Source organism: Myxine glutinosa, chromosome 5 (assembly GCF_964187855.1).
Source record: "Myxine glutinosa chromosome 5, kmMyxGlut1.1, whole genome shotgun sequence".
In the NCBI taxonomy this organism is placed as follows: domain Eukaryota; kingdom Metazoa; phylum Chordata; class Myxini; order Myxiniformes; family Myxinidae; genus Myxine; species Myxine glutinosa.
This window is the reverse complement of record NC_136265.1, coordinates 193,986,166-194,000,673: the sequence shown is the minus strand read 5'-3', so window position 1 is coordinate 194,000,673 and position 14,508 is coordinate 193,986,166. Positions and strand designations below refer to the sequence as shown.

Genomic DNA, 14,508 nt, shown 5'->3' with positions numbered 1-14,508 from the left:
TCCAATGATTCTGAACGCTTTGGTTTCAACAGCGTGAAGACGAGCTAGGTGTGAGGCAGGAGCACCGGCCCAGAGGGGAGAGCAGTACTCCATTGAGCTGCGGATGAAAGCCTTGTATGTGGTGAGGAGCTCAGGTGTGCCAAGGAAGGACTTCGCACGACGGAGGATGCCCAGTGGGCGACTGGCTTTGGAGGCCAGCTTGGAAATGTGGTTTTCCCAGGAAAGATCATGGCAGATAGTGAGACCCAAAAGCTTGAGTGACAGAACTTCTTGGAGAGGATTATTCAGAAAGTAGATGGGAGGGTTGTCCAGTCGGTCTTTTCCGAGAGACATCGTAAGAGTGTGAGATTTGTCAGGATTGAAAGACATGTTCCACTTGTTTGCCTAGTCTGTGATTTTGTCCAGGTCTTCAGAGAGTGAGGAGGCAGCAGACTGCCGATCTGAGGGATGAGGAATGGAGCGACAGAGAGTAGAGTCATCAGCAAAGAGATAGAGAGGATTTTCAAGAGAGTCAGAGAGATCATTGATGAAGACCAGAAAAAGCACAGGGCCCAGAACACTACCTTGGGGAACTCCAGCCTGAACAGGAAGAGGAGATGAGAGAAACCCATTCAGGGCCACACGTTGACTACGACTAGAGAGGAAGTCCGCCAGCCATGCGTGGAGATTTCCATGGATACCAAAGGAGGAGAGTTTGGTGAGCGGAGTGCCACGCAGAATTTTTTTCCATGTCATTTATTTTATAGAGTACCAATGCCCAGAAAATGCATCAAGGTCGTAAACAAGCAGCTCATGGCTCGTTTAAACATTAAAGTATTAAAGACCTACACGTAACCAAGGTCTATGATATTGATTATATATATATATATATATATATATATATAATATATGGCATTATGACGTCAAACTTGACTTGAGACTTGGCTCTGGTGTTATTTGCATCACGTGATATTTTGGGGGCGTGGCGTATTTTGCGATAAAGCAGACGCCGTTGAATCCAAACCGGTAGAAGATTGAGTTGTATAGCTAGATTCCAGTAGATCTACCAGAGCTATAAACGGATGTAGAGAAGAATAAATTATTACGCTATTTGGATTGAAAAAGGAAGTTGCGATTTGGCTGTTTCCCTTTTTGAATTGTTTTAAGTGAAAGTTCCATTGCTCAGCTCGTCCTCGCCTTGTCCGCTCCTCACCTTTCCCCCTCGTCACGTCACGTAAGTCCGGCCTTGCATCGCGGCCATGATGGGTTCATTTCAGGAGATGCGAGCGACTGTTGCCGAACTCTTGCGGGGAATAGACAGGTGAGGTTTAAGGTGGATATACGTACAGAACATCGCGGTGCGCCGTTTGGCCGTCTTTGGAGTTTGTCTTGTGTCGTAAAAGCCGAACTAACGGCAACGATGAGGCCTGCAGAGTTCACTTCATAGCAAATTTAAACTGGGAGTATAAAACGGATTGTACATTGCCTCTATGTACTGTGGTACAATTACTGGGCTGCGAATACCATAAAGAAGCGGTGAAGCAGGTGTGCAGAACTTCGTGCTCCAAAAAGACGTTACACAGCTCGGTATTTTGAATGGGCTCGTGTTGACCACGTGACAGTCGAACGACGTCACGTGATGCCTTTCACCATTATCATTGGAGTAATAAAAGTGTGTGTACACAAAATATGTGCAATATGTCACGCACAAGATGTCCATGTGCACTTGTATGTATATGAAGCATAAAATGATGTGTGCAGACAATACACAGCATATGATGTCACGCAAAACGCAACAAAACTTGCCAAAGCAAATGTGTATAAACCATAGCATAATCGTGCATGTGTATGTGCAAACCACAACCAATGCACGTGTGTGTGTGCACATGCATGCGTTCATCGCCGCCCCATCCTTCTCAGACCCCCCTCCCCCCACTCAGGTCTGCCAAATCTCAGCCCCTCCCCCCCCCTCCACTCAGGTCTGCCAAATCTCAGCCCCTCCCCCCCCCCTCCACTCAGGTCTGCCAAATCTCAGCCCCCCTCTTCCACTGGGGTCTGTCAAATCTCAGCCCCCCTTCCACTGGGGTCTGTCAAATCTCAGCCCCTCCCCCCCCTCCACTCAAGTCTGCCAAATCTTAGCCCCTCCCCCCCCTCCACTCAGGTCTGCCAAATCTCAGCCCCTCCCCCCCCCCTCCACTCAGGTCTGCCAAATCTCAGCCCCTCCCCCCCCCCTCCACTCAGGTCTGCCAAATCTCAGCCCCTCCCCCCCCCTCCACTCAGGTCTGCCAAATCTCAGCCCCTCCCCCCCCCCCTCCACTCAGGTCTGCCAAATCTCAGCCCCCCTCTTCCACTGGGGTCTGTCAAATCTCAGCCCCCCTTCCACTGGGGTCTGTCAAATCTCAGCCCCTCCCCCCCTCCACTCAGGTCTGCCAAATCTTAGCCCCTCCCCCCCCCTCCACTCAGGTCTGCCAAATCTTAGCCCCCCCCCTCCACTCAGGTCTGCCAAATCTCAGCCCCCCCTCCACCCAGGTCTGCCAAATCTCAGCCCCCCCTTCCACTGGGGTCTGTCAAATCTCAGCCCCCCTTCCACTGGAGTCTGCCAAATCTCAGCCCCCCTTCCACTGGAGTCTGCCAAATCTCAGCCCCCCTTCCACTGGGGTCTGCCAAAGCTTGTTTACGAACTTTTTATTCAACCTCTGAAAACCTTACGGAGAAAGTCTGCGTCTAATAATTCTTCTTCAAACTCTGAAAGCATTACAAAGAAACTCATCTGTAGATTACTTAAAGGCTCCTTCGTTCACCACTTGTGTCTGGGTGCATGGCGTATAAATCGAGCCTCTCTGCTTTGAAAACGCCATAACACTTAAAAAAAATAAGACGAAGAAGATCCCTCTTTCTCCATATTCAGGAAAGCGACGGGCTGGATTTATAGAGACCTGCGGTGCCGGTCCCGTGGTGTTCACACACACGATAGATTAATATTGCATATGTGGCAAGTTCAAGGTGATGGAAAACGGGTTGGTAGGAATCGAAAGTGGGTTATTTATTTATTAATTAATCCATGATCTGAAGTGAATTGACCGTGCAGAATCGTGTAGGGTGGTGATGTGGCCCTCAGTGTGGGAAAGCACATGGCAGCACTCAGCCAATTAACTAGAGCGATACCTTTCATATTGGCTACAGGTTGCCACAGGTCGATCAGTCTGTGTGTCAATCCTTGCGAGTGGAATGGAAGTGAAAAATTGTGTTTATAAAATCGATCGTACATTCCATCCAAAACGGGGTTTGACCATACTAGAATGGATCTGCAGGTTTTCAGAAACAAAATGGGCAAAACCCATGAAATGTTGGGCACCTACCATCTAGGACAATGGTGCTTGAAGAGCACACGTTGGGGGTATGTTCTTCCCCTACTCCTCTCACCCTCCACTCTCTTGCTCTCCCCTCCACTTTCTCTCTCTCTCTCTCTTTACCCTCTCTCCCTCTCCCCCCACCCCCCATGCTCTCCCCCACCCCAACCTGTCTCTCCCCCTCCCAATGCTTCACCTCCCCATCCATACTCTCTCCTGTCCCTCCCCTCATTCTCTTTTTCCCTCGCACCCACTCCCCTCCTCAGACCACACCTCCCTCCCGGAGGATAGAGTATGGTGACATGTGATAAGGCTTCACTCACCTCCCCTCTCTTCATATTCACGTCACAAAGTAACTCTGCATTACCCGGCAACGCCGGGTACCTTTGCTAGTAACAAATAATATACAGTATGTAGGGGCAAGCATTACCCGGCATTACCCAGCCGGGCATTACCCGGCAAGCCTGGTGTTGGCTTAGCGGTTAGGTTGCCGGCTTGGGATCCTAGGATCCTGGGTTCGAATCCCGGTCGATCGCTGAATTAACGCCAGGGGGGTTGACTCAGCCTGTCATCCTTCCGAGGTCGGCAAATTGAGTACCAGCTTGCTGGAATGAATGATCCTGGTGTGTACCCCGGTTTAGAATAGGTGCACCTTATCCCTGCGCATCGTAAGACGCGACCAAGAGTTGGCGTCAGGAAGGGCATCCGGCCATAAAAACATTGCCTCAAACAGGGAACCATGATTGTCATGGGGCCCGCAAGGCTAACCCCTGCTCTAGCGGGGAAAATGGCCTTAAAACGATCATTCATTCATTCATTCATGTAGGGGCTGTGTACCATGTGTGGTGCAGAAAGAACTAGAATGGCGCTCACGAGAGTACATACCTCCGCCAGGCTGAACTAGAACGGTGCTACTAGAGTACATACCTCCGCCAGGCTGAACTAGAACCGTGCTCACTAGAGTGCATACCTCCGTCAGGCTGAACAGTTTACGTTGTGTATCCCACTGATAGGCCAGATCCGGATCTTCACCAACATCTAATCATTTCGTCCTTGTCACACACCCAACGTCCCCACCAAGTTTCGTCCAAATCCGTCCACAACGTTTTGAGAAATTGTGCTTACAAACAGATGAACAAACGTTTTTGCTTTTTTGGTTTTGGGCATTTTGATAGAGCTGTGTATTTCATTTTTATTATTATGATTAGGAACGTAAGCTTGATGTATTTGTATTATGGCACTCCACGATGAACGTAAGTATTGGTCTTGGTTGATACACGTGTCAGATTGTTTATGTTATGCTGCCACCTATCTACCGCTCGTAGTGGTTTTGTGGTTGAGTATCGCGTTGGTGTCTCATTCAGGTATAACCCTGAAAATCTTATGACACTGGAACGCTACGTGGAAATCCAAGCTCATGAGAATGCCTATGACCTGGAGGCCAACTTGGCGGTGCTCAAGCTGTAAGTTTATTGTATGTTATTGGCTCAAAATTCAAGTTTTTAAACTACAATTTGTGGGCATGTTTCTACTGATTTTTTCTTTCTTTAAGAAGGATATCTTTTTAAGGGGCATTCCAGGTTAATTATTTAATTTATCAGCTGTACTTCCAACATGGATCAGAGCTATGAACGATGTCATCATGGTTGCCTTTCGTAGCTGACAATACCCAGTCACGTGCCGTGCAGATAACCTGGGAACGTGAACTTGTGGCGTGGAAGCTCAGACAACAGCCACACTTAGACAGCAAGCGGTGTAACCTGGTGTTAAGGGATATCCGTGAAGACCAGACCACATTTGATACCCGCTGTTTCGGCAGGAATTTGTAACTCGCTCGTGGTGTCGGTGATAACTCACTTGCTTTTCATGAAAGGTCCATCAACAACCAGTGCTGATAGACAACTCGGAGGTGATTGCGTGTACCTGTTAACCTGCCAACTCAATGCCCGATAAAACATCCAATTAAAACATAAAGCTATGGTAAAACGTGGCTTATTTAGGAATCAAAATGCACCCGCATCAGAATTCTCCGCTTATTTGGCAGGATGGACCATGCGGAAGTATGTCTACCATATGTCGCAAGGTGAACAATCTGACTCTCATTCTGTGGTCATATTTTGGTGGAAATACATTCTATCATTCGTTCAGTGTATAGGGCTTTTTGTTGTTGTTGTTTTCCCATTATTGTATGTACAGAGCTGAATGGGTAAAAATCTCAATCATGGTGTGTGCATGTGTGTGTACCTTCTTCTTGGTTTCAGTTATCAGTTCAACCCCCAACACTTCCAGACATCAGTCACGGCTCAGATTCTCCTGAAGGCTCTCACAAACCTACCCCACACGGACTTCACGCTCTGCAAGTGTCTCATTGACAAGTCGCGCGTATCCTTTGCCTTGCAAACGGTGTGGTATGTGAAAGGCCTTCTCCCCTTCCCTTAACCATTTCAACACGTCTAGCTTTTGTGCCTCACGTTAGTTGTATCGGATTCAACAAAAGAGATTCCCTTCTTTGGGAGGGGAGGTTGGTGGGGTCGTCGCACCAAAATGAAAGACCAACAACAATATTTTTGATCTTACCTAAATTATTGGCGTGGGAGATGTCGTGAGTGTCAACCTGAGATCAAGATGCTTGCATTTCACGTTTCCTTTTCCCTAATTTTTATGGCTTCAGCAAATGGCAGACAAACAACTCGGTAAGATATTATACCTTGGTGATCTTCTGGAAACCTGCCGTTTTGAGACTTTCTGGGTAGGTTAACCCCCGCTCTCGCAGGGAAAATGGCCTTAAAATGCATGTTGTTGTTGTTGTGTTGGGTAGGTTGAGAAATATCGAGAGGAATTTGTCATGTGTTTGGACCACAATTGTTCAAGCACAATTATGGTTTTGCAACTGTGGCATGTTGCTTCGTCGCAGGCCCTTTTTATTTATTTTATTCTCGTTTACTTGTTTCAGCGCGAGCTTGCCAAAACACCGGAACTGGTGGTTGGAATAGCAGGATTTGAAGATTCCATCCGGAAATGTATGCACAAATGAGAACAAAAATGCAGAACATGATTGTGGTTTGCTTTTCGCAAAGGCTCTGTCATTGTGCTGAGGTTTTAAAAATATTTATTTACTCATTAATTCATTCTTACATGAGATCTAAATGGGTGTGTGATGTGTGATCATCATATTTCACTAAAAATGTTGTTCCTCTACAGTTGTATGCCATGTCGTTGGAATTACGTACCAACACATTGAAAGCCATTTACTCTGCGAAATTATGGGTGGCATAACAGGTGAGCCTCGTTTACTACCCAAATCCCTCGTGTTTTAACTCTAAGGCAACCCTTTCTGAAAATGCATTTTGTGGTTTCAAACCATGCACAGACTGAACAACCAACAACAACAACCTTATGATGGTTGCACTTAAGCGCCAAAGCATCAGAATACTATGATCCGCTATGGCAAATGCATTGACAAGAGTGTATGGAATGGACCAAACAAAATGAGAGTTGGCAGTGAATTTAGATGCCATAAGTAGATTTGGAAGATGTTGGTAATTACCCCGCCAAAGTTTGGTTAACTTTGCATGAAGTGATAAGTGAGTGAGTGAGAGATAGTAAACTAGATGGGCAGAGACCTGTTGTATTATATATACACAACAGGTCTCTGCCTATGAAGCCATGCCCCTTGGACACTCCCCTCATCTAAATCTGATGCACCCATGTTTTTGTCGTGAAAAGTTACCCCCCATTAACCTCCTCTTCCCTCTCCAAGTCACTTTCTTAGGCTGTTCATGAGGCACAACTGAACAAACAAACATTCACAAATAGGGTTATCGATATATAGAAGAATTATATATATATATATATATATATATATATATATATATATATATATATATATATATATATATATATATATATATACTGTCGTGGCCAAAATTATTGGCACACTTGCACATTTTTCAAATAATGCACGATTTCTTCCAGAAAATTGTTGAAATTAAAAATATTTTGGTATCCACATTTGTATTTCTTTGCTTTGCAGTGGAACAAAACAAAAAAAATCTGAAAAAAATTACTAAATGTTAGCTTATTCCACACAGAACTCCTAAAATGGCACAGACAATATTATTGGCACCTTTTAGAAGTTGTTAGAAATAATTAGATTTCAAGCAGGTGATTCTCCTTTACTTTGGAATTGAACTCGCCTGTGGTGAGTTGCAGGTACCTGCAATATAAAAGTCACTCATTCAACCAGTTTGAATGGAGAAACGGAGTCATTCTGCTGTTTTGTGTCACTGTGTGTACTGCAATGAGCATGGAGAAAAGAAAGAAAACCAGAGAATTGTCTGAGGAGGTCAGACACAAGATTGTAGCCAAGCATGGACAATCTCGACTACAAGTCCATCTCCAGAGACCTTGATGTTCCTGTGTCCATCATACACAATGTGATCAGGAAGTTTAAGGCTCGTGGCACTGGAGCCAACCTCCCTGGACGTATCCGCAAGAGAAAACTTGATCGAAGATTTCAGCGAAGGATTGTTAGAATGATGGAGAAAGCACCTCCTCCATCAACTGCCAAGCAGATTCAAGCTGGCATTCAGACACAAGATACAAGAGTTTCAACTCGCACCATCCGTCACCAACTCAATGAAAGGGGGTTCTATGGTAGGAGACCCAGGAGGACCCCACAGCTGAGAGAGAGACATAAGAAAGCCCGACTGGAGTTTTCCAAAACACACCTGAACAAGCCAAAATCCTTCTGGGAGAATGTCCTATGGACATATGAGACCAAATTAGAGCTTTTTGCTAAAGCACATAATCTCTGTTTACAGAAACCAAAATGAAGCCTCCAAATAAAAGAACACCATCCCTACTGTCAAACATGGAGGAGGTTCAGTTATTTTTGTGGTTGCTATGCTGCCTCTTAACACTGGGTGCCTTGAATGTGCGCATGGCATCATGAAATCAGGAGATTACCAAGGCATTTTGGAGCACAATGTTCAACCCAGCGTCAGAAAGCTGGGTCTTCGTCGAAGGTCATGGGTCTTGCAACAGGACAATGACCGCAAACACACTTCAAAAAGCACTCGGGGATGGTTGAAGACAAAACGCTGGACTGTTCTGAAGTGGCCAGCAATGAGTCCAGATCTAAATCCCATTGAACGAACACCTGTGGGAAGATCTGAAAACAGCAGTTGGGAGAAGGCACCCTTCAAATCTGGGAGAACTGGAGCAGTTTGCACAAGAAGAGTGGGCCAAACTGCCAGTAGAGAGGTGTGAGAAGCTCATTCATGGCTATAGGAAGCGCTTGACTGCAGTTATTTTGTCCAAAGACAAATATTAAGTGTGCTACCAAATATTAAGTCTGGGGTGTCAATAATTTTGTCAATGCCATTTCTTTTTATTTTCTGATTTTAAAGGATATATTCAAGTTCTGAATCAAAAACAGGTTCTGTAATATTAACGGTGAAATAAAGAATTGTGGAGATCAAATACTTATCAATTTCAACTTATTTTAGAGAAAATTGTGAGTTATTTGAAAAAAGTGCAAAGGTGCCAATATTTTTGGCCACGACTATAAAACAGATGGCTGGCCCTTCATTTGCTAAGCAGCAGTTACGCTGTTCATTTGTGAGGCCAGTTACAATGTGATTGGCTCCTGGCAAGATTGAATAATGTATCGTATAGTCCTGGTAGTCAACACCCCCCGGGCATTGGAAATGTATGGTAATAGACGACTCTCAAACCATAAACAGGCTTATTAAAAGCTGATATTCGAAATCTGATTCCATATATTTCACGATCCTCCCTCGTACAAAGTCCTTCCTTGGCAAACCTGAACTCCTATCCACCTATAAGGCCTTCATCCTCAGCTTGATGGAGTACTGCTCTCCCATCTGGGCTGGCTCACCTGCCTCACATCTTGCCCAGCTTGACACCCTGGAAACCAAGACTTTCAAGATCATTGGAATCTCCCCTGGTGAAGCTCAGTCTATGGGTCTATCACTTTGCCATCGCAGACAGGTTGGTGGTCTCTCTGTTTTCTAAAATCTCCTTTCTGGTCTTGCACCCACTGATTTTTCCAAGCTTTGTCTCCCCAGGATTCTGCAGGGCTCACACGGTCCACCATCAACCCATTTTGGGGAAACTACCTAAATCCAGGATCACTGCTGACCTTCACTCATTTGTTCCTCTTTTTATCCATACTGTGGAATCAACTTCCACATTCTCTTTAATTTCATTCTTTCATCCTAATCCTCAAGACAGCTGTTCACCACCATCTGGGGTCGCCGCCATTCCAAAACAATGATCTTTTCTACCATTGTTAACCCCAGCCAAATTCCTCCTTCCAATTTGCAAGTTTTCCCTCCTCATAATTTCCTTCTGTGTCCATCTTGTCCACCCCATGCATGCATTTTTTGTATCCTGTCGTGTTCGCAATGTTCACCTCCGCCACCGAAAGTGAATGGAGGTTATTTTTAACCCGTCTGTGTCTGCATTTGTTTGTGAACAGGATATCTCAAAAAGTTGTGGACGGATTCAGACGAAATTTGGTAGAGAGGTTGGGTATGTGACAAGGACTAAATAATTGGATTTTGGTGAAGATCCGGATCCAGATCTGTATCTGAGAATTTTTTTAAGCGATTCTTCACCATTGATAGATTGGGGAAAAAACGATATCTAGCTTGATATCTCATGCAAGAAAAGTTGTAGGCGAATTCAGACGAAACTTAGTGGATAGGTTGGGTGTGTGGCAAGGAAGAATTGATTAAATTGTGGTGAAAATTTGAATCGGGACACGAGAAAATTTTCATTTTTAAGTGAGACCTGTAACAAAACTTGGTGGACAAGTTGGTTTGGTGTCGAGAACAAGCCGATTAGATTTTGGTTCAGGTCTGACTCTAGATCCGGCCTATCAGTGGGATACAAAACGTAAACTATTCAGCTTGGCCGAGGTATGCGCTCTACCGAGTGTCGTTCTAGTTTTTGCCTTTAACCACCTGATACTTTCAGTGTACTAACTCTTCGACGAGCCTTGACTATGTATACAAAAAGGTCACATCCTCTGTTTAAAAAAAAAAAAAACCCCCCCCACCGTTTAGAGGCCATTTATATATATATATATATATATATATATATATATATATATATATATATATATATATATATATATATTGTATATAACAGAAAAACACGGTCCGTGAAGCCGTCCATCCGTCTGGGAAGCCGTGTGATTGTTTGTCTATTAATTACTTACTGCTTGGACGCTGGTTGCATCCTGTCTTAATTATGTACATCTACTAATTACAATCCTCTGTGATAGAGAAATAAATACAATAGGGTTTTTACATGCATAGATGGTTTTATGTAATTTCCATGTTTATTGAATACATGTGGTGGAGTCTGCGGCCATGGTAAAGGTCCATGGTAAAACTACCATGATAGTAAAAAAAAGTAGACTTATTCTTGTGCTGGTTGAAAGAGCTTAATAATTAATTAATTAATTATTTAATTAGTTAATTAATTCATCTTAATTAAAAGAGCTTAAGGAGGTTGTATATTTTTAAACGGAATCATTTCGGGAGCGATTTAGGCAGTGGTCTTACACCGCCTGGGTTCACTTTTTTGTCTGATTGAAAAAAATTAATAGTTTTCCCATATGTTTGGATTAAATTGAAGCAACTTTTATTGAATATTGTTTTCTCTCTGTGAAGTGCTTGTGTTTCAAGGTGAGACAGACAGCATTAGCCTATTGTATACAGTATATACTATAGATAGGATAGAAACAAGTGTGAGACACACATCGATTTTACCCTCAGAAAAGGAAAAAAAATCCAAAGGTTAAGATTTATTTTTTCAACCGAAACCAAAATTAATCAACTTGCTGACGATAAAATGGTACCTTTTAGTTCAGGAAAAAATTCACGCACAATTCTTATGAGAGATTTCCAGGTGCGTTTGCATATTTCTCCATTTATACAGAGTCAAGCACTCCTTACTCTTACCAATATTAAACTTGTGACTGTGCTCGTAGAAGGCACATGTCAAAACCGCAATCACTACATAAACGTATTTACCAGGATTAGCAGTTATTTATCTCACTCGCTCTATCGTGTTACGGAAGGACTGTATATGTTACGAAAGAACAAACTTTATTGTTGTTCGCTTGGGTATTTACAACCATCCATTTGGCTCACCCAGCAGCGATGCAAGTACAGGCAGTCCCCAGGTTACGAACGAGTTCCGTTTTTAAGTCTGTCTGTAAGTCGAATTTGTATGCAAGTCAGAACAGTTGCGTATGGTTCACATCTAGCGTCAATTAGTCAAATGTTTGTCTTAGTATATCGTATATATTTTACTTAAAACATCTATAGGTATAAAAAACATGAAAGAAACATTTCTTAAACTGTTTAGACAGAAAAAAGAAAAGATAATGATTAAAGGTTAACACTTACTCTCGTTCCAATTGATGTCTTGCAAACCTTGAAACGATCATACCTTGATATATCTCTCCGAGATGATGGGCCTGGTGTTGGAGAGGATGGACCTGGTGCTGGTCAATTTTCTTAAAGTAAACATCAAGGGTGGCTAGAACAGAGCTTTTCTCATATTTCTCTTGTCTACCGCTCCCCTTATTATATACTTTGTGTGTCTGTTTGATTTTTTCTCTGTGTGATAAATGTTAGCTCTTTCACGAGCCTCGATTCTGTATACAAAAAAAAAAAATGTAAATTTTTTTTTTTTAAATCATAGGCTTTACGGAGGTCGGTTCGTAAGTCGGGCGTTCGTAACCCGGGGACTGCCTGTATTGCTGATTGGGCATTGTGAAATGTTGGAGTACACGTCGCATTTGAATGGCAATCTGATTGGACATGAAAATTAAAAATCGCTGTATATCGGGTGATCTTTGCGTGGAGGGAGAAGACTTCAAACAATTTAATTGGGAGAGATGATGGAATGAATCTATGACAACCGAGAATTGGCATCACGCATGCCTGGACCAGGGGCATATGGTTGTCTCTCGCAATGTTCATGAGATAGTCCTATTTTTTAAATGACATTTGTTATTCACAAAAAGCCCCTGCTGATTTTTTTCAATTAAACATGTTAACATATCCGTGTGTTCCTGATCACTCATTTGTGTTTTGATAGACAACCAGCTTGTCTTATGGATGAACAAGATGTGTTGGTCTGAGCCCGAGCCTGGAAAGATCTTCATATGTAACCAGGAGGAGAATGTCAAACCGAAAAATATCGTGGAGAAAATCGACTTTGAAAGTGAGTAGAGCATCTTCATTTCCTGGATATTGTGTATTGTCATTACTCATGCCACAGTGTCACCACAGGTGTGCGACTGTGCGTGTGCATGTGCGTCAGCATCAGCATGCGTGTCGGCAGAATAACTGGAAACCCAGGGCAGCTCGAATTGCCAAATTTAGCACAGAGCTTCATATTGTGAATGTCTTGGACGAGTTTAATTTGAAGCTCACAAGGTATTTGAGCTTTTAGCTGAAACAAAATTTCGTACCAGGACTACATTTACTCAAGCTACAGCCACAGGCTGGTGCATGAGTATTGGATAATAGAGTTCATTTGTACAATATGAAGTTCTGTGCCAAACCTTGCAATTCTAGATGCTCATGTTTTTTGTTTTTTTGAGGGTGGGAGGTTTGTTTGCAGAGTTGAGGTTCATGAAAGAGATAGATGTTGCTGTTGAGTTATTCTGCCAGTAAAAACAGACACGTTAATCGCAATACTGATGTGCCAAGCAGAGGCAGGAAGCACATGGAAAGAGTAAACAACTAGGTACAAAGAGCTCAAAAGACTGGGTTTGAGAGGGACAGGCGACTTTCATAGGTCAGATGATTTCTACTCAGATCAACAGTAGCCGTGACCAAGGAGCATAAACAGCTGAGACGAGAACGCCACTCGGTGGAGCACATACCTCCACCAAGTAAAACAGTTGACATTTTGTATCCCACTGATAGGACGGATTTGCAACCGGATCTTTGCCAGAATGGAATCGGCTTGTTCTTGTCACCTACCTACCTCATCCATCAAGTTTTGTCATAATCTGTTCAACGTTTTGAGATATCCTGCTATATATAGTTTTGGCCCTATTTCTCAATGGTGAATAATCACTTGGGAATTAAAAAAAAAAACCTCTCGTATCTGGATCCGGATCTTCACCAAAATCGAAATGAATAAAAAACGGACAAACAGACCGGGATGAAAACATAACCTCCGTCCACCTTAAGTGGCGGAGGTAACTAACCAGGGATTGAATGTCAGTCAGAATCCAGAGTAAATAGGACTGTAGAGCAATAAATAAAAATTTAACAAAACCACACATCTAGTAATATACACCAACTTAGGCGTCGTCTCCCCACCCTCGGGGAAGGGCAGAGAAGAGAAAGGGCGCCGAGTGTATCCTGCACCCAAAACCTGCACATGGGTACCATGAGCACATATGCAAAATTTGAGGGAAACCGACCAAGCAGTTTTTGATCCAGGAGTCGGAGGTCATTCCTATTATGGAATCAAACAATAAATTCGAAAACTGCATTAGAAACTAAAAGGGCAAGTCATAATAAACTCTGCATAGTCATCCTCACCCTGTGGATGACACTGCAGCTCAATTAGACCCCAACCACTCTTTTCTACCATTTTTATGGTATGTTAGTTTGTTGTCACCGATTTCTGTTTTTCAGTGCTTATTCGTAAAATAAATAAATAAGATAATTGAGGAGAATGTAAGATATTTGCTAACTTGACTTATTGGGAACATGTGTGCAGATTTCTAATGTATAACCGCATGTTATTTAAATAAAACTTGGAGAGGTGGGGGTTGGAGCATGGAAAGGACAGGGGTGGAGTCATCAGTAAATAGATGGGGGATTTTCCAGAAAGATCGTCGATATATCCTTGTCCCTCATATCCTTATAATTTGTGTGAAAGCAGACTTGCGTCTGTGTCTGATATGCAAGTTCCATGAACCTCAAGAATGTTATTTATGTGTGCATTATGGGTAGAATTGCTTCTCATATACCTGTTTTTAAAGTGTGGTTTCATTTTGTTCTCAGGTGTGGCGAGCATCATGACACCTTCCCATCTTTGTTGATATGTGGAATGAACACAACTCTGGCCAACCCAAAACTTTGTACCATTAAATACCACATGAAATTAC

The 14,508-nt window shown here is 43.2% G+C and overlaps 1 protein-coding gene across 1 annotated transcript; it reads left to right on the top strand.

Annotated features, from left to right (window-relative positions):
- Nucleotides 1-978: 978 nt before the first annotated feature.
- Nucleotides 979-14,507, top strand: EIF3K (eukaryotic translation initiation factor 3 subunit K). The gene is made up of 8 exons (XM_068115162.2): nucleotides 979-1,300; nucleotides 4,694-4,792; nucleotides 5,591-5,711; nucleotides 6,001-6,078; nucleotides 6,283-6,349; nucleotides 6,531-6,608; nucleotides 12,474-12,599; nucleotides 14,405-14,507. Exons 1-8 carry the CDS (start codon nucleotides 1,239-1,241, stop codon nucleotides 14,440-14,442), a joined length of 669 nt encoding a protein of 222 aa, XP_067971263.1. The 5' UTR covers nucleotides 979-1,238; the 3' UTR covers nucleotides 14,443-14,507.
- The last annotated feature ends 1 nt before the right edge of the window (nucleotide 14,508 follows it).